This window comes from Theobroma cacao, chromosome 10 (assembly GCF_053813885.1).
Source record: "Theobroma cacao isolate CCN51 chromosome 10, ASM5381388v1, whole genome shotgun sequence".
Taxonomy (NCBI): domain Eukaryota; kingdom Viridiplantae; phylum Streptophyta; class Magnoliopsida; order Malvales; family Malvaceae; genus Theobroma; species Theobroma cacao.
Genome location: NC_142648.1, coordinates 1,981,067 through 2,000,437, shown reverse-complemented (window position 1 = coordinate 2,000,437; position 19,371 = coordinate 1,981,067). Strand labels below are relative to the sequence as shown.

General features: G+C 36.3%; 4 protein-coding genes and 1 pseudogene across 6 annotated transcripts; 4 read left to right on the top strand and 1 right to left on the bottom strand.

Moving 5' to 3' along the window:
- Positions 1-130: 130 nt before the first annotated feature.
- On the top strand, positions 131-1,606 carry LOC18586054 (protein LATERAL BRANCHING OXIDOREDUCTASE 1-like). Its single transcript, XM_088802588.1, has 4 exons — positions 131-354; positions 526-612; positions 952-1,189; positions 1,279-1,606. The coding sequence occupies exons 1-4, from the start codon at positions 146-148 to the stop codon at positions 1,531-1,533; spliced, it is 789 nt and encodes a 262-aa protein (XP_088658714.1). The 5' UTR covers positions 131-145; the 3' UTR covers positions 1,534-1,606.
- Positions 1,607-2,889: 1,283 nt separating this feature from the next.
- Positions 2,890-4,041, top strand: LOC18586053 (protein LATERAL BRANCHING OXIDOREDUCTASE 1-like). Its single transcript, XM_088802587.1, has 3 exons — positions 2,890-2,990; positions 3,146-3,470; positions 3,609-4,041. Exons 2-3 carry the CDS (start codon positions 3,219-3,221, stop codon positions 3,861-3,863), a joined length of 507 nt encoding a protein of 168 aa, XP_088658713.1. The 5' UTR covers positions 2,890-2,990; positions 3,146-3,218; the 3' UTR covers positions 3,864-4,041.
- A 2,530-nt stretch (positions 4,042-6,571) lies between these two features.
- Positions 6,572-8,488, top strand: LOC18586052 (protein LATERAL BRANCHING OXIDOREDUCTASE 1-like). Its single transcript, XM_007009197.3, has 4 exons — positions 6,572-7,014; positions 7,095-7,342; positions 7,560-7,884; positions 7,994-8,488. Exons 1-4 carry the CDS (start codon positions 6,739-6,741, stop codon positions 8,246-8,248), a joined length of 1,104 nt encoding a protein of 367 aa, XP_007009259.1. The 5' UTR covers positions 6,572-6,738; the 3' UTR covers positions 8,249-8,488.
- A 122-nt stretch (positions 8,489-8,610) lies between these two features.
- Positions 8,611-10,776, top strand: LOC18586051 (protein LATERAL BRANCHING OXIDOREDUCTASE 1-like; annotated as a pseudogene). Its single transcript, XR_016023202.1, has 4 exons — positions 8,611-9,419; positions 9,492-9,739; positions 9,999-10,321; positions 10,464-10,776. The product of XR_016023202.1 is annotated as a protein LATERAL BRANCHING OXIDOREDUCTASE 1-like (transcript).
- A 185-nt stretch (positions 10,777-10,961) lies between these two features.
- Positions 10,962-18,611, bottom strand: LOC18586050 (pumilio homolog 1-like). Of its 2 annotated transcripts, XM_007009192.3 has the most exons (10): positions 17,476-18,611; positions 14,556-16,090; positions 14,333-14,474; positions 14,067-14,174; positions 13,536-13,748; positions 13,311-13,421; positions 12,462-12,656; positions 11,887-12,061; positions 11,336-11,414; positions 10,962-11,205 (listed from the first exon to the last, which is right to left on the bottom strand). In XM_007009192.3, the coding sequence occupies exons 1-9, from the start codon at positions 18,013-18,015 to the stop codon at positions 11,374-11,376; spliced, it is 3,060 nt and encodes a 1,019-aa protein (XP_007009254.3). In that variant the 5' UTR covers positions 18,016-18,611; the 3' UTR covers positions 10,962-11,205; positions 11,336-11,373. The 2 variants fall into 2 exon arrangements, with proteins under 2 accessions (XP_007009254.3, XP_017984739.2); XM_018129250.2 differs by having other exon boundaries at positions 10,962-11,414.
- Positions 18,612-19,371: the final 760 nt, after the last annotated feature.

Sequence of the window (19,371 nt, the reverse complement as noted above, 5' to 3'; positions counted from 1 at the left end):
GCTCGCAAGGAATGGGGATTTTTTCAGGTAAATAAGCAATTTTAAACTTCTATCTGGTTTTGTGATTTAATGAAGTATATGAAATTCTACTCCTACTGTCCTACAGATAACAAATCATGGTGTAGCAGATGAGGTCCTGCACAAGATGAAGTCAGCTGTGGCAGCTTTCTTTGCACTGCCGCTCGAAGAGAAAAAGAAGTATGCAATGGCAGAAAATGATCTTCACGGATGTGGGCAAGGCTGTGTAGTCTCAGAACAGCAGAAACTCGATTGGTGTGACATGATGGCATTAATGACTCTCCCTCCTGAAAGCAGGAATTTCAAGTTCTGGCCACTCACTTTACCAGGTTTCAAGTATGGTAATCTCTCTTGACCCTATTGATGTATATAAATAACCACCAATACACAACATGATATGAAGATCCTACAATAAACTTTGATCACAACAAAGAATCCTAACTAATCCCTGGGATGATTGAATTGTCATGTGTTACATATATCTTTTCTCATAATTGTTTTCACCAGAGAGGCAGTGGAAGTATACTCAACAGAAGTTCAAAAGGTTGCTGACGAGATCAATGCTAACTTATCACCATTGATGGGGATGGATATGTTGAATGTAATGCTTGCAAGTGTCTAAGTAAGGACAGAGACATGGTTTTTTGTTATTTAAATGCTGTGCAGGAAATTGTTTTTGTTGTGCTGTACAAAGAACACCATACGTGGTGTTATGCATGTACCTTGTAACTGATGCTTTACACTTGTTTGTTTAGTTTGACAAGTGTTAATGATGTTTCTATGTGCATGTTAACTGTTCTGTAAATATATATAGTGAAAACAATGAAATGAAAAAGTTCTGATGGTTTTTTATGCAAACTCTGTTTCATCAACAAAGTAGAGGCTAATATCAGTAGCCTATATCCTTGTTTGACTGCAATCTCAACAGGATAGAGATGGTCTGAAAAGGTTGCACGGGAAGCTCAAACAACTTTTGAGAATGAACTATTGCCCACCTTGTTCAAGGCCTGATCTTGTTCTTGGTATTAGCCCCCATTCTGATGGAGGCTCATTAACTTTGCTTCTGCAAGATGATGAGATCACCGGCCTCCAAATTAGGCACAAAGAAGAGTGGATTCCTGTTAAACCAATTCCAAATTCTCTTGTGATGAACATTGGTGATGCTGTTGAGGTAGTTATAGTTATCCAAATACTTCTGGGTGAAGATTTTCGATTATCAGGCAACCCTGCATTGTTTCGTTTTTCCTTTTTGGTTTTCAGATTCTGAGCAATGGCATGTACAGAAGCATTGAACACAGAGCCATCACGAATGAGAAGAAAGAAAGGATTTCAGTCTCTGCATTTGCATTTGTAGATGATGAACTAGAAATCGGTCCACTTGACTCAATGGTGGAAGATCTCAATCGCCCTAGAATGTATCAAAAAATCAAGTACGTTGACTACATCGGGCAAGTCTCAGCAAGGAAAATGGGGGGAAAAGCTCAGACTGACTTGGTGAAGTTACAAAGCCAGTAACCCCAGTTTTTTTCTCTTAATTTCTGTATTATTACTAGATGAAAGTGTGGCAACTATTTGCATTGTAAAGAATCCTTTCTCAGCCTTGCATGGTTAAGCTAAGAAAATTCTTGTTGAAAAGTCAGTTTGCATCCTTGATTCCATGACACAACAAAATAGAATATAAGCAATATAAAATACCAGTACCTCAAGGTTTCCCCCATATATATATATATATATATATATATATATATATATATATCCAACTTGCATGTTGGAATTGCCAACACGAAACGCCAAAGGCGATTGAGAAAAAATAATTGAAGTTCCCTATTTCTATATTCAACATATACTAATAAATTGGCAGGTCATCCTGAAGGAAAACGCCTAAATTTCCTGAAATGGAGGTTTCACAGGAAGATAAGGATATGGTTGGGTTAAATTTTAGACAATTTCAACGTTCAAAACCTACTGTTATGTAAGAAATTATCTGAAAGGTTTGGACACTTTTTAACTATCTTTCAACATTTTGGCATCGACTGTGGCAAAGACACAGCCATTTTCCCTCGTCACCTTCCTTACAAGAAAACAAAGGACAGTCTGGCTGCTAATTTCTGGAACCTGACATCTTCACTTGGAAAGTTCCTAGACATAGATTTGTCCTAGGGAGCCAAAGGAGATGAAACCTGATAGAAAAAGGCCAGGATGTGAGTTTGGTTGATCAGACTTGAATGTTCCTGTCCTGTCTCGATGGAGCCAATTGCCAAACCTATAGGTGCGGTGGCTTGGGATGTAGTAGTAGGGTTGGTTCACATACTGCCCCCTTAGTGACGGTATATGATACTTTGTTTTCTGCTATTTGATTCGAGTTTATTCATTCTATTACGGTCATTGTCTGTATCAAAAATATTAAATCGAAAAGTCACTAATTAGACGAAACCTTCATGTTGCACAGTTTAATAAGTTTTCACATTGTTAAAAAATAATTTAAATAGAAAAAATCCATATAAAAATATATAAATAAATTCTAAAATTATTTAAAAAATCAATCTTAACAATTTACTTAAAAGAATTAACTAGTATAATCATAAATAATTTAATAATGATAATAATCTTAATTTCTAGATAAAATTAACAACAAATAAAAATTAACAAATAGAATAACAAAAATCTCAATGGAAAGTAATTCATTGAAAAGATATTAAGGGTTATCAATAAATAATTCAATGGGAAGCAATTCTCTAAAATTAATCACAAAAATTAAATACAATATTAATAAACAATTCAATGAAAAAGTAATTTCGAATAAATAACTTAATTATTCACAAAAATATAAGCAAATAAAAAAAAACCCAAATAATTTGTAAAAAAGCAATCAAACAATTCCTAAATAAATAAGTAATAACTAACATTAAGTACTTAATCAAATTCTTTACCAGGAATTTCAAGTTCTCGCCACTCTCTTTACCAGGTTCCAAGTATGTATTCTCTCCTGAAACTGATACCATCTTATTTCTATCTGCAAAAAGATGATAAAACTTATAACAAAGTTTGACTGACTAATTTTTAGACTGCAATTCCTGGGATTGAGATTGAATTATTTTCCATTTTTTGTTAAAATTGTTTTTCTCAGAGATGCAATAGAAGAATGTTCAGCAGAAGTGCAGAAGGTTGCTGAGGAGCTCTATGCTAACTTTTCAGTTTTGATGGGGTTGGATAGAGATGGTCTAAAAAGGTTGCAAGGAGAGCTCAAACAAGGAATAAGGATGAACTATTACCCTGTCTGTTCAAGGCCTGATCTTGTTCTTGGTATTAGCCCTCATTCTGATGGTAGCACATTCACCTTGCTTCTGCAAGATGATGAGGTCACTGGTCTCCAAATTAAGCACAAACAAGTATGGGTTCCTGTTAAACCAATTCCAAATTCTCTTTTGGTCAACGTTGGTGATGCTACTGAGGTACCTATAATTTTCAAAACTAAGTGTTCCTAGAGCACACAGAGATCATGCACTAACTACCAAATGCTCGGACGTAAGTATACATTTAATACTAAGACCCTAACCATATTTCACATTTCCTTTTTTTTTTCTCTTCAGATTCAGAGCAATGGAATGCACAAAATCATTGAACATAGAGCCATCACAAATGAGGAGAAACCAAGAATATCAATTGCAACATTTGTATTTCCAGATGATGAACAGAAAATTGGTCCACTTGAATCAACGATAGATGACAGTCATCGCCCTAGAATGTATAGAAATATTAAGTATGTTGATTACATAAAAGAAAAGTTTGCAAGGAGAATGGAGGGAAAAGCTCACACCGACTTTGTGAAGTTACAAAGCAAGTAAACTCTAGCTGTTCTCTTCTTTTCTTTATCTGTCTAGACTAAACTGCAGCCACTAAAAAAGCAGCCATGACCAAATAATTTGCTCTTGGAAGCAATACTAGGGTCTTTTTTACTAAGAAGAAGCTATCCAGTAGCTTGTATCAGCTCTATATACAAGTGACCAAATATAATAATGTTTACTATATCATAGCTTGCTTGATTTGGTCTTCCTATAATTTTTAATCTGTTTTCTCATTATGCTGAAAGCTAGGCAGAGGACATGACTGATCCAGAATATGGCACACTTAACAAACATGTACTCTGCTTTTTCTTTTCTCTTTTTTTTGAAATTTCATTTGTATTGAAGGAAGGGAGAACCTGAGTTCACCAGTTACAACAGTTTTGTAAGGTTATGCCCCAACTAAGGACCAGGTGTATACCATTACAAAATTCTCTCATTGTCAAATTCTCAAACCGACCTGTGCACCCACAGCAAAAACAGCCAACCCCACTAACATTTTGTGATACCCAACATCTCACATATAGTGTGAATATGATTATTAAAACTTATATAATAATTCAAATCCACCACTACTTGTAACTTGAATTTAAGTTTTTTAAAATCATGTGGTTTAAGCTCAAAAAGTTGCTGAATCAATAGTTGAATTTGGGTCATTCGATGTTAAGAGCCATGTCGTTTAGGCTCAAAAAGCTGCTGGACCATGAAAAGATAACACCCAACAGTGACACAGTCCCCGCATCATCAAAGACCACAACAATCAAGCAAAGGGAGACCAACCAATAGCACTTCCATTACCCATCAACCGCGTAGGGACGCACCATCTCAAGTAACGCCATCATAATCATCACTCCAAGAGGAGCAGACCTGCCTTTTCTAACCATTAATCAGCATTGGAAAGAATTATTCGATGGCTTTCCATGGTTCATCTCATGTTATAAACTTCAGAGCATAAGTGGCCATGCACGTATACTAATTTCTCTGTGAGAAAAGAAAATTCTTAGTAAAATTGATTTACATGTCTGTTCTCATTAGAGATTAAATCTTGAATCTTCACCTACCAACCTTTTCTTTTACTGGAAAAACAGATTAAACAATTTCAAGTTGGGGGGGATTATCCAATGAAATATCAGAGTATCCCACCTAGTACTCCTGACTTGAATTCCGAGAAGTGACTGCAAGAAACATGAGAGACATGTACTTCAAATATGAGATACCATCAAATTACAAACTCAATAACATAATAGGAATTTACTCAGTTATGCAATTTTAACAGGTTTATCTTGACAAATGGTACCAAGGGAACCCTACTGATCTATTTCTCTGAGAACTGACTGCAAGAAATATGAGAGACATGCTTAACATATGAGATATCATCAAATTATAAAGTCAATAACATAATAAGAACTTACTCAGCTATGCAATTTTACCAAGTTTTTTACCCATGGCTTTTGTGCGGTTTATCATGACAAGTGATACTAAGGGGACCCTACTAATATATTTCTGAGAAGAACATGCATCAAACTAAATCCAAACAACTCTTGCCTTCTATCCCAGCACCGTAATTTGATTAGCTCTATTTTGCATAGAGAGACATTAAAGTCAGCTGAATCCATTATACCATTACCATCTCTTAAAGAGAGAAGGGAATGAGGCTGTGATTCCATTCCCACGTGCGCATGTCAGCTCATGTTTAATGGGAGTCATACAGTGAATAGCTCATGTAGGTATTTCTCTTTCGTCTACTAATTAGACACATAATTCTCCAGTCTTTTGTTGTCCTGGTATGGTACACATATCACGTGAGGTTATAAAATAGACATGATATTCAACAAAAACCTCTGAACTATTAAAAAAAATTCAAATAAACATTTATTGTTTTGTTACGTTTAATCACATCCATATATTTTTATTTTGAATTAAATAAATTATTATCATTAATAGTTGATTAATTGTCATTAGTTAAAATTAAAGTCTTACATTAATATGTCATTAACATGAAAGGTAGAAGATACCGCATGACGTTATCATTATATCACATCAACATGTTATGTTGTGATTTTATTATAACATATTAATATATCATGTCAATACCTCGTGATATAGGATGACAAGTAGCACTTTGATTAATAATAATTAATCAATAATTAGTTATAACAGTTTATTTGATTCAAAACAAAAGTATAAAGAATTGATTACATGTAATAAAAGAATAAAAATTTATTTAAATTTTTCTAAAATAATTCACGATTTTTTTTTAAAAAATATTATTCAAGTGCATTAAAACGGACAATGTACTGGCAATAAGATATGAACAATGTCATTTTTATACTGTTTGCTTATGTATGCAATGATGCTTGAGGGGCTGATTAAGAGCAAATATAAAACAATTTCAACTCTCTATGAGTGTGACTTAATAAAATATTTGTGTAAGTTTGTTATTTCTTCATTATGGTAAAAACTATGGCCTAAAGTTAGAACAGAAAGATCTCCAATTTCTTAAAGTAGAAGACACCATCAAACTCCAAAGTCATGAATGTACAGTAGTAAGAGGACCCCGGAAATTTATTTCCATGAGAAGGATATGAATCAATTACATCCAAACAATCCTTTTCTCCTGTCCTCTCACCCAACCACAAAGAGAACAAAAGTCAACCTCATAAATTTCCTCATCCTAATCTTCGGATATAGACGAAAACAATGAGCAACACCTAATAAACGCCAAGGACACTTGAAAAAATCATTGCATTTTTAATCAACACTATGAATTAGCCAGTCAAACGAGAAGGATAAGTCCAACATTTGCCTGGAAGGAGAAAGCCTGATTCTCTTTAGCTTAGAAGGCGATTTTCTTGTAAAATTTTTTAGTAACTACGAGATGGAACTGAAAGTTGAAAGTGGGGGTATCCAGGAAGATGGGAATTTGGGTTGGGGCAGGTCTTTGCCAGTGCCAAGCATCCAGGAGATAGTGAGGAATGATTCTAATTCAGTTCCAGATAGATACATCCAAGAACACAAGGACAGGCCACAAGTTTCTGAGAATTTGCATGCTTCACTTGACATTCCAGTCTTGGATTTCTCCTTGTTAGCCAAGGGAGATGAAAATGAAAGAAGGAAGCTACACCTTGCTTGCAAGGAGTGGGGATTTTTTCAGGTAAATCTGGGTCAACGAACCCCGTGTGTAGCCTGGTCTTTTGCTTTAGTGAAACAAAGATTTCAATGCTATTTTTGCAGATAACAAATCATGGGATGGCAAAGGAGGTCTTGCACAAGATGAAGACAGCTGTTGCAGCATTCTTTGAACTTCCACTCCAAGAAAAAAAGAAGTATGCAATGGCTGCCAATGATCTTCAAGGATATGGGCAAGCGTATGTTGTCTCAGAGGAGCAGAAACTTGATTGGAATGACATTATATTCTTAATCACTCTTCCCACTGAAAAGAGAAATTTCAAGTTCTGGCCAGTCACTTCCCCAGGTTTCAAGTAAATACCTATTTTTCTCGTGCTCTTGACATATATCAATATCCAGCAGCAATCCACCAAAGAAATAGCACTCTAATATCTTCAACAGGCTAACAAGATGCTAAAGTAAATTGTGGCAATAACAGAATCCTAATAATAAGGCACTTCGTGCAGTACCAGTTTGTAATTCAATTCTTTTCTATGTTGCGTTATTCTTTTCTTATAATTCTTTCCACAGAGAAGCAGTGGATCAGTACTCGACAGAATTACAGAAGGTTGCTGCAGAGATCTATGCTAATTTATCAGTATTGATGGGGCTGGATAGAGATGGTTTACTAGAGTTGCTAGGAGAGCTGAAACAAGGAATAAGAATGAACTATTACCCTTCTTGTCCGAGGCCAGATCTTGTTCTAGGCATTAGTCCCCATTCTGATGGAAGTGCATTAACCTTGCTTTTGCAAGATGATGAAGTCACTGCCCTCCAAATTAAGCATGAAGAATCATGGGTTGATGTTAAGCCAATTCCAAATTCTCTAGTAGTGAACATTGGTGATGCTATTGAGGTAGTTCCTATTCTTCCTAAATTTTTGAAGTTAAACTTCTGAGTGACAATTTTCTATTAGAAAAATTCAAAAGGTAACTTGTATTTCTTTCTTTTTTTTTCTCTGTCAGATTCTGAGCAATGGTGTGTACAAAAGCATTGAGCACAGAGCCATAACAAATGAGAAAAAAGAGAGAATATCAATAGCAACGTTTGTGTTTCCAGATGAAGAGCAAGAAATTGGTCCACTTGAATCAATGGTGGATGAACTGCATCGCCCTAGAATGTACCGAAAAATTGAGTACGTTGATTATCTCAGGCAAGTTTTAAATAGGAGAATGGAGGGAAAAGCTCACACTGATATTGTGAAGTTAGATAACAAATAATCCAAACTGAGTTCTTCATTTCCAGATTACTAGCTGCATATGTGCAGGCCAGTAAATTAGAAAAATGTCATAACCATATGTTTTACTCCTATATGGCTCAAATAATCTGTACAAGTTTGATTTGGAATGAATGCTAAACCTGTATATGATTTCGACACTCCACACATTTGACCTAAATCATGTATAAGTTCTTGTAATGGTTGCTTGGTTTGATATTCCTATAAATTTGTTCTTGTTTTAGTGATGCAGAAACCTAAGCAGAGAACTCTGTTGATCTCAGACTAGGGCATACCAACCCTGCTTTCTTCCTAGCCAATAATTTGCCTTATTTTAACAGTTCTTCCATGGCCCATCACATGTTTTCATACCTTAGCATAAGTTGCCAATGCTTTATTTTCTTGGAAAATGATCCGGGAAGCCCTGCCAATTTTCTGAGAAGGAAATGCACCAGGTTAAGTTAAAAAAAAAAAAAAAAACCATTTATATTACTGAATAATTTTACATCCTAACATTTCTTTAGTCCTCATTAGAGATTAAAACATATTTTTGAATCTTCATATGACAACCTTTTTACACTGAAAATCAAATTAATTATAAGTTTAGTGATTCTTTAATCAATGAAATAGATCAGAACATAGAGATTTTATTAATCCAACTTGCACTTTTTTTGTAGCCTATTAATTCCATCAGTGTATTAACCCCTAAGATTGCATACTGGAAGTTTTCTAATTCTATATTTATCTAACAAAATGGCCCGTCCATCTGAAGCAAAACGCCAAAATGTCCTGAAGGGTTCCTTGAATTAAAGAAGTATCCTTCAAGTCAACAGTGGCAATCTTGTTAACTGATACAGATATATCTGGAAGTCTCGGAGCAGAGACTTTGAGTAGGTAGAAATGGATCCAAAAGTTGAAAATGGAGGTTCTCAGGAAGATGGGGTATCTGGTTGGGCTAATTTTTGCCAGTACCAAGCATCCAGGAGATAGTCAGGAATGATCCTGAATCAGTTCCTGAAAGATACATACAAGAACACAAGGACAGGCAATTGATTTCTGATATCTCACCGGCTTCTGTCGAAATTCTAGTCATAGATTTTTCCTTGTTAGCCAAAGGTGAGGAAGATGAAAGAAGGAAATTAGACCTTGCTTGCAAGGAGTGGGGATTTTTTCTGGTAAATCTAGCAAATGAAAGTTTTCTCGTCTTCTGCTATTGGAATAATGAATTCGAATGCCATTTTTGACAGATAATAAATCATGGGGTGGCAGAGGAAGCCCTTTATAAGATGAAGGCAGCCGTGGCTGCTTTCTTTGAACTTTCGCCAGATGAAAAAAAGAAGTATGCAACGCCAGAAAATGATATTCAGGGATATGGGCAAGCCTATGTAGTCTCAGATGAGCAAAAGCTCGATTGGTGTGACATAGTACTCTTAATTACACTCCCACCTGAGATCAGGAACCTTAAGTTCTGGCCTGACTCATTACCAGGTTTCAAGTATGTATCCTTTCTCTGTGCTGGTTATGTACAAAAATATCAAGCAAATCCACCGTGGAAATAGCAGTCTTCTCTGCAAGAGGATAAGAAGATCCCATAAAAAATTCTGACAAGAAATATAAAAACGCATAGGCATAAACATGAGCTGATGAGCATACATGCAATCCTGAATAATTTGAATGCACTTCTTGCAATCACCAGGACTAGGCTTCATCTGAATTGCACTCTCTATTATGCATTTTCATTTCTCCTTTCTCAGGGAGGCAGTGGATAAGTACTCGAGAAGTGCAGAAGGTTGCTGATGAGATCTGTGCCAACATATCACTACTGATGGGCATGGCTAGAGAGGGCCTGAAAAGGTTTTATGGCAAGACCAAACAAGCCATGCGGATGAACTACTACCCACCTTGCTCAAGGCCTGATCTTGTTGTTGGTATTAGCCCTCACTCTGATTCAGATATAATAACCTTACTTCTGCAAGATGATGACATTCCTGGTCTCCAAATCAAGCACAAACATAGATGGTTTCTTGTTAAACCGATTCCAAATGCTATTGTAGTAAATGTTGGCGACGTTATGGAGGTTCTTGGTTGTTAAAAAGTTCTGCCGTCTTTGGGCATTGCTAAAGTGCTTGATCATTGTCTTTCTGACTGACAACATTTTCCTTTTTTTTTTTGTCATGAGCTACCTTTATGATTCGTTTGTTTGGGGTTTCATTTTTCAGATTCTAAGCAACGGGATGTACAGAAGAAGCATTTAGCACAGAGCTATCACAAATGACAAAAAGGCAAGATTTTCGGTTGCAACTGCTATGTTTCCAGATGATGAACTGGAAATTCGTCACTTGGAATCAATGGTGGATGATCACTAATGTCCTAGGATGTATAGAAAAATCAAGTATGTTGATTACCTGAGGTATACATTGGAAAGGTAATTGGAGGGAAAAGCTCACATTGAGTTTGTGAAACTAGAAAGCAACTGATTCTCTTTCTCACCTCCTGTAAACTAAACTCTCTTCAAAATAGTTGTATGTGATGTCTCCTGTTATCAGTTCTCCATTATACTTAAAAATTTTACTTGAGCAAGTGATTTTGATAGTATCTGAGAAACAAAACAAAGGTAGCTCTGTATACTAAAGAACAATTTAGCAAGAGAGAAAAAAAAAAAACTTGTAAATTGAGCCAGGATATCAATACTAGCTCAAACATGACACACATCACGGTAAGGGAAAAGTTCATTAAATCAGGAAAAAGATAATTCCATACAGAAGAAAAATTCCAGACTCCTAAACACAAAGGCTCTCTCAACCTGATAAATTTGTACAGTCATGATCACAAATTTACTACCTGCTCCCTTTTTACAACCTTAAAACGTGTACAATAACTTTTTATCTCCTCTGCAGATAAAGGCCTCAGCTTGTTCACCATCTGAGCCTCAGCTAACCTGATTCTAGGTATATCCTCCAACTACAATGTACAGTTTTAAGTACAACCGACAATATTTATTTTCAACCAGCTCCCATCTATCCCAAAAAATAGACGGGGCTGTCATTAGACATGAAAAAGAAAGAAGAAAGAGAGAGGCGCTCATACTAACCCCAGTTAGCTGTACAACAAGTTCATTTCCTACACCATCTAAGCTGCCGGGTTTGGAGTCAGAATGCTGATCCTCCGCTCTGCACAAGATGAAGCACCGTTATCAGCACGCTATTTCCAACAGTTGGGTATCAAAGACTGCAGTTCTAATAGGGGCAAGAGTAATTGCTGGTACTTTAACAAACAACAAAGACATTAGCATTGTGGAAAAACCTAGAAGTCTCCAACTATGAACTCCATGTGAAGTATGTAAGGGTCAAAAATGAAACCACCAAGGTCGATTTCTATCAAACCCAAAATAACAGGTGCGCAAGTGTTGTTTACCCACAAATAATTACAAAAACAAAGGGAGAAAAAGCATATATACAAAGTTCTACTTCACAATGCTATTTGGCTGAAGACAAGAAAGCCCGGGCATCCGAAAAGCCATTCAAATGGTTAAAACAAATTTCTATATGGCACATGACTCATGTTTTCAACAATCAGCCAACGCAATGCAACAAAAGAAATCAGCCAAAACCTTATGGAACAAGAGAAATCAAATGCAATTACCTCCAGCTGCAACAAGTTTCTCTACACGCGCAACTATGTGCTTCCCGTAAGTATACTTCTTCAAAGCATTCAAGTGAACCTTTATTCGGTTGAGAATTAATTCAAGCTGCTGGTCATCACAGGTTTCCAGCACTTTCTGTACAACATAGTTTGCAAACTGATCCTTCATCATCACCTAACAAGAATAAACAAAAACCAAATTAAGGAGAAGAAAGTTGAGAAACCGTGAAGCAAGGCTAGAACATGTAAAAGCATTGAAAAGTTAACAGAAACATCACTGTCCTTCAAATTGTTTTTACGAACACAGAAACCTAGTAAGTTCCTGTTAAAAAATAGAAATAAAAGAACCATCCACTTGAGAAAAGATGCCATATTCTCAACATTATTCTTATGCAGCCTCATGAGAGATAACCTACAAAACCCCAAGTTTGTATCATCGGGAACCATGATATCTCCATGGACAGTGCAGGGAGACAAGGGTCTAAAATATAAAACAATAGCAAAAGCAGAAAATGAACATGCATTAATGCTTTTCAGTTTAGTCAACAAATGGCCACAAATGGTGAATCACAAACCTGAAGGGGCTCATTTTCATCAGTGGAACCAAGCATCTCATTGACCAGGTTTTGGCGTTCTACAGGAGTTCCAAAAGTTAAACACTTTTCTATAACATTAGATGCAAACTTCTGCTGGCTCATTTGAACTATCTGCCCAGTTAGTTTCTTGATTATTGCAGAGCGCTCATGTGGTTTCCCATGCTCCAGAACATGCTGTAATATTATTAGAAGCAAGCAGTCAGAAGAAGATGATCCGGAACAACCAAATACGGACATGTAAGGGGCAGAAAGAGGGAAAGATCTTTAGCTCAATTCTGAACACAAGACAAACAAGACAGGCTAAAAGGCACAGAAGAAATGGCTGCAAGTAGATTCCATCTGATGCTTTAAAACAATAACATTGCGGGTACAGATTCCAATGTGTGTGCATTGGGGGTTTGTAAACTACTTCAAGCTCTCCAGCTAGAACTTGTCCAGCATTCTATAATTGACACAAGTAGTTAAGAGGATAACTTATGAACATCAACTAGGACCACTAAGCCTGTCCATTCAACTTTTATTTCGGAAGGAAAGACCAGAAACGCAAAATGCAGCTTATTGTAATGCATATAAATTTTTACCTTAATCAACAGATCTGACAGCATACTTACAACAAATTTCCATAAGTTAGATATTTTCTAATCAACCATGGGATGCAACTTCGCCCATCATCGTGGTATCATAAGAATAGATTTTTCTATAATCAATATAATTTTAAATACAAACTAGAAAAGGAATTGCTCTCTCAAAAGAACCATTTACAAGATAATACAGAACCAGATGAAGCTACAAGGACAAGGTAAAGAGCTGCCAAAATAAATGACAAACCTGTACAACATAATTCCCATATTGGTCTTGAGCCAACATGCAAACAGACTGCAAAATCTCATCCATCATTATATGTTGGGTTTTTGCTTCATGACAATGCTCTAGGACTCTCTGTAACAAAACATATGTACCATTACGAAGTCAGAACATTTGAATTTATTTGTCCCAGGCCATGATACCCAAATGAAAAACATATGTTAAATTAGCAACACAAAGTCTTTAAACCTGAATCACTCGACAACCATATGGATGAGTGGATAGTGTCACAACTTGATCGTAAAATGTTGAAACAATAAACTGAATAGCATCTTCAGGTACGCATTCTATACACTTCTGGATAACATGGTTCCCGTTTTGATCACGTACACAGCGCATAACATGTCCATCAAGCTCTTTGACCATTCTAGTCTTCTGGTCTAGCTCAACAACCTCTATAGCCTGAATAGCAGATCAAAGAGCAATACATGCAAAAGCTTTAGTTCCATGGCAATGTCAAATATAACAGCATAGATTCAAACAGCATCGTAATGAAACAGCCATTCTGTCTTAAAACAATCATTAAATTTTATACAGCAATGCCTATAATTTAATATAATATGCATCATTGTGCCGGTCAAGCCACATGCAATTAATGCTCGTATGAATTAACCATTCCATAGATTTTTGGAAAATGAAAGATTCAGCTCCAGCTGGAAGAACAAGTTTTATATGAAATAAAAAATAACCACAACAAGAGTAACTGTCCGGGAAATCCACCTTCTGAATCACTCGACAGCCATACATTTGAAGGCTAAGCGTCAACACATGCCCAGTCAGCTGGTCAGCCAGTTCTCTTATTTGGGATGCAGATCCATGCTCAAAAAACTGTATCCGCGGATAAAGAAATCAGTTGATGAGCTTTTGGTACAGATTTTGCAAGATGATTGCACAAATTATCACAAAAAGAGTCAAAGAAGAAGAAAGAAACACACTTAAACCTCATAAGCATGTCATAAGAAATTTTGATACTCAATGCAAAATACCTTTTGAATCACATAATTACCAAACACATCAGTCATTAAAGAAAGTGCTTGGGGCATGATTTCATGGAAAACCATATTTTTCTCTTCTATTGTGGCTGTCTCAAGTTTCTGCTGAATAAATCGACTCCCATACTGATCGGCACTGCTTATATAAGGTAGTTAGCAAATGCACTAAACCTTTAGAAGTCCGCAACAAGTGGAAAGGAGTTTAACTAGAATTTACCTGAACTCAACAACATGACCTGCAATTTCTGAAAGTTCAAAACATTTAGTTTTGTTGCTTTTAAATTCATCTAGCAAAGAGGATGCAAAACTTTCATCCAAGTTACCAGCAGCTTCTGAATGCCAAGCCCCCATGACTCCACCAGGCACATTCCTCAACCCAGAAGCAAAGCGCATGTTTCGCTCACTGTGTCGGACAGGACTTCCAGACCCTACAGCAGAGTTTGGAAAAAGGGGACCTGCTAGGGGACTTCCAGGATATGACATGCCAAGAGCAAGCGCAGGATTTCCATAGTATGATTTTTGTGGTGAAAGAAGTGCCCCTAAGTAAGCTTTTTGAATACCAAGCAAATCCATGTATGAATTACCACTGTACTCCCTATCAACCATGGCATCATTGAGAGCTGCAACCTGTGCAGCAGCTAATTCAGTTGATCTCAAGTACTGAAGATACAATGGGTCCAAGAGTGGTGCTTGGAGAGCATTTCCTGAATTATGGTTTCCCAATCTGCTAAGATTCTGCAGTTCCACTGCTGCAGCCATCAAATTTGGATTCATAGCCAAACCTCCTGCCAGTGCTCTAGATTCCAAGCCAGTTCCTCCCATTGCAGACAGAGCAGCAACATTTTCAAATAAAGGTGGCAAAGAACCAGTCCCAAGTTGGTTTCCCATCATGGGGGGTGATGAAGGATTTATAGAGAAGCCACTTAAGCCATAGTTTGGAAATGGAGAATTCATGTTATCCAGATTCTGGTGGTTCGGAGGACTTCCTGCACCATTGACTGTGGGTGTAGAAGATCCCTTCGAGTATGAGTTAGCAGATTTACGGAGTTCAACCTGTCCATCAGCCATTAAAGAAGACTTCTTAAAGTCCATACCAACTCCACTGCTTTTACCCATATTCAAATAGGGTCCTTTAGCAGACTGAGCAGTAGAATGTGAATGAAAATGTTCAGGTTCCAACTTATTCAGGTATGAATTTTGTTTGATATGCTTCTGATCAACCTGTCGATTGATGAGATTCTGGTTGTCATCAATTCCATGATGAGCCTGTGACCGTGAATGATTCTCTTCATCAATCACACCATTTGTTGACAGATTCAAGCCAGACAAAGCAGCAACTAGCTCTGCAGACTCACCCACACTTGCTGAGATACCATTAAAACTGTTGGAACTGACACCATTGAATGAATTTGAACCGGTCACACTTCTTTTGTCCATGGAACTAGACCGGCCACCAATGGGTGGAATGCGAGGACTAGGAGCCCTAGCTGCAAGTTGAGGATCAGGGGTGGTACTTCTTGACAAGGATAGACCCAAAGCAGAAGCATAAGTATGAGAAGCTGAGGAACCAACATTTTGGACTGAAGGCATTCCTGGTTTATTTGCACTAGAGCGTAAAGCATCAACAGATGTTAATTCATGATGCAGATTAGCAAATTGGGCTTCAGAACTTCCATTTCCATCATCAAATGCATTGCGGCTAGCTGGACGAGATGGGTGCCTTGAGGCATTCGTTACATGATTTATATCATCCTACATTTCAAAATTAAACAATAAAGCTAATAGCAAAAGAAAGGGAGAATGACAGGGAGAGTGGAAATATACAGTTTTAGAGCAGCATCAATGAAAGCCAATAACCACACGCACAAGTGTACATTATGAAATGCACAAAATAAAACATGCAAATACCATATGTTCAAGAAGTAAATTTAAAGAAGACCATTATAAAAAGACATTATGAATTCTTACTTCCAAAAAATTATGTACCCAAAATGGAAAAAAAGAAAGCAACAAGATTCTTTGTTAATTTGTTGTTCAACAAAGCAAAGGTCACAATCACATCATACCGGATAGAACTATATGCTTAGGGTTGCTATCACACATTTACTTAATGCAAACATGTGTTACATAACAACATCTGCAGGAAGGATCTAAAAGTGGAATTAGTATTTCAACTAGATCTTACAGGCTACAAGCCATTACAAAGCAACTAATGAAACTTTCCAAATACACAGTAGAAGTTAAAATAATTTGACCCTCAATGCCACATTAATTACAACTATCTTCCCAACTATGCAGTAGAAGTTAAAATAATTTGACCCTCAATGCCACATTAATTACAACCATGATTAAATTAGAAAATTTTGAAAGGTTATCCCAGTGTAGGAAGTTTATTTCCCACTCAATGCCTCAACAGTCCAGGGTGCCAATCACTTCCCACCACATTACTGATCCAAGGCACAACTGTCATCCCACAAAAAGCCAATGGAAATTATGCTGTTAACTCTTTCTCTTCTTATAAGATAGTGACAGGAACAACCTTCAATGCACATCATACAACAATATTTGATAGGCAAACATACTGACAGAAGCTAGCCATACAAGGGACAACCCAACCAATATGCAGCACTTAATAGCAAACATAAGCAAAAGGATAGGTGAATCATTCCCATTCGCAGTTACAAAAGCAGACTTATTGCAACTTCTTTGATATTACAGGATTTTCACTAAAAAATAAACAAAATTTAAAAAACCCAAAGAAAAAGGTAAAAAATATGAAGCATTATTGAAAAAGCCAATTGTCAAAGCACAGATGTCCAATGTCAAGCCTGACAAATTATTCTGCCAAAAAAGCACCATCATAAAATAAACATTACACACTGCAAATAACCAAGGGTTCAAGTAGGTAACCCGTAACGTATTTTGCATAAAGCACAGATTATTCAGTTCAAAACACTCAACTTCCAATCAAAACACCAAGTTACAACATACTAAAACATCACTAATTTCAAGAAAAGAAACCAGAACAACATTGACAACTCTGAAACTGTACTAAACCTTATCAAAATCAAACTGAAGCAAACACTATCAATCCAGAATAAACTCAAAAACAGTGTCAAAATATACAGAGTCATCACCTGAAAGATCTCAGCAATGCTCTTCTGCCTAGTTCCCAGACCCCCCAACCCAGGCAGCCCTATCAACCCATCTCCTCCTCCCCACTTTACCCCACTACCACCACCACCACCACCACCATTCTCCTCCTCCTCTCCAAACCCTGGCTGCACCGCAAAAAGTGACCTATTCTCATCACTCCCATTGTTCCCATTATTCCCATTCCCTCCTTGCAACCTCTGAGCAAACCTCCAATCCTCCCTTGACAACAGTGGAGGAGGCAATCTTGGGTTCAGATTCCCATTGGAATAATAGTAGTTCACATAGGCTGGATCAGCCCTGAGCTCTTCCTCACTCAAGATTCCACCTTTACTGTTAAATAAGCCACCAATTGAGTTCAATGAACCTTCCACAGTAGGAGGAGCTGAGCCACTTCTATAAATGTTCAGTTCCATCTCTAGATCACTCGATATACTGTCGGTTGACCCATCTTGATGCTTTTGGTCCCTAATAAGCTTCCCTAAGTCCTCAGTGAAATCTGGGTTTTTCAGCATAGACATCATCTTTGAAGATGATGATCAGCTCAAAATTGATATGTTGAAAATGGGTTTTCCACAGGCTCAAAAGCTTTGATTTCTGTGATCGAAACTAAGAACCCATTAACCTCAAGTATTGAAACTTGAACTGGGAATCAGCTTAAGATTGATATAACATGAAATGGGTTTTGCTTCAAAGTCTCGAAGGTTCTGGTTTTTTGCGATCAAAAACAAAAAATAAAAAAGAGAAAGAGAAAGAGATGAAAACTTAAGGCTGGGTATCAGCTTAAGATTGATAAAAAAAAATAAACGGGTTTTGCTAAAAAGGCTCCAAAGTTAAATTTTCGTGATCAAAACTAGAAACCCATTTCCTCGAATTTTATTAAAAAAACAAAGCAAAACAAAATAATCAAGCTTTTTATATTTTTTTCTTTGAAACATGATTTCTTGCAAATTTACAGATGTATTTACAAAATTAAGGAAAAAAAAACGACAAATATAGTAATCAGATTGGAACTGAACAAGAGAGTTGGCGTTTGAAGGTGGAGGCTTTTGCCATATCGAGACAGAAAGCACAGAACAGAGAAGAGAAACAGAGAGCAAGTGAAGTGTAAAAAAAAAGAGTGATAAGCTAAACCGGTGGAGAGATCTGAGCCGTTGGATGAAAAGCAATGACGGCAGTGATTAATCCTAGGGGTAGAAAGAACTTTATTCTTACAAGGCATACTTCTTAGGGTTTTAACTCCAAGCAATTAAAATTTAATTACTGAGTTTTTTATTTTTAACAGTTTTATTTTTTTCTCAAGAATTTCAAAAATTCAATCCATAAATTAAAAAGGACACGTTTTTTTATTTATTTCAATTTATTGCTTAATTAATTAAGCACGTTGTTTTTATGTATAATTTAGTTATAAAGATTGAGTCGTCTTAACTGTGTTTGGCTTCATAGAAAAAAAAATTCTAAATCCTTAACAAGAAATTTTCTCTGAAAATTTAGAGGTAATTTGTAGTTTTTTTATTATCAACAAACAAATATCCCTCTCTAAAGAAAAATGTAAAATTGTTTCATAGGATCTTATTTTTACAAAATAAGAGTCGATTATAATTATAATGTGTGATCTTGATGAGTATCAAGAATTTGAGTAGATAAAACCGTGATATCTTATTTCACATTTAATATAAATGTTATTGTTAAAAATTAAAATTAATTAATATTAATAATTTAAATTTAAATTTTGATAGATTACATAATTTAAATTTGAAAAGTTATTAAGTCGTACTTAAACTTGAGTCATTATGAATTTTGAATTTTTTTATGATTAAGTAGGACGAGCCCTTTTAATTTTACTTATTAAAAATTTTAATTAAAGTAATTTATGCCCT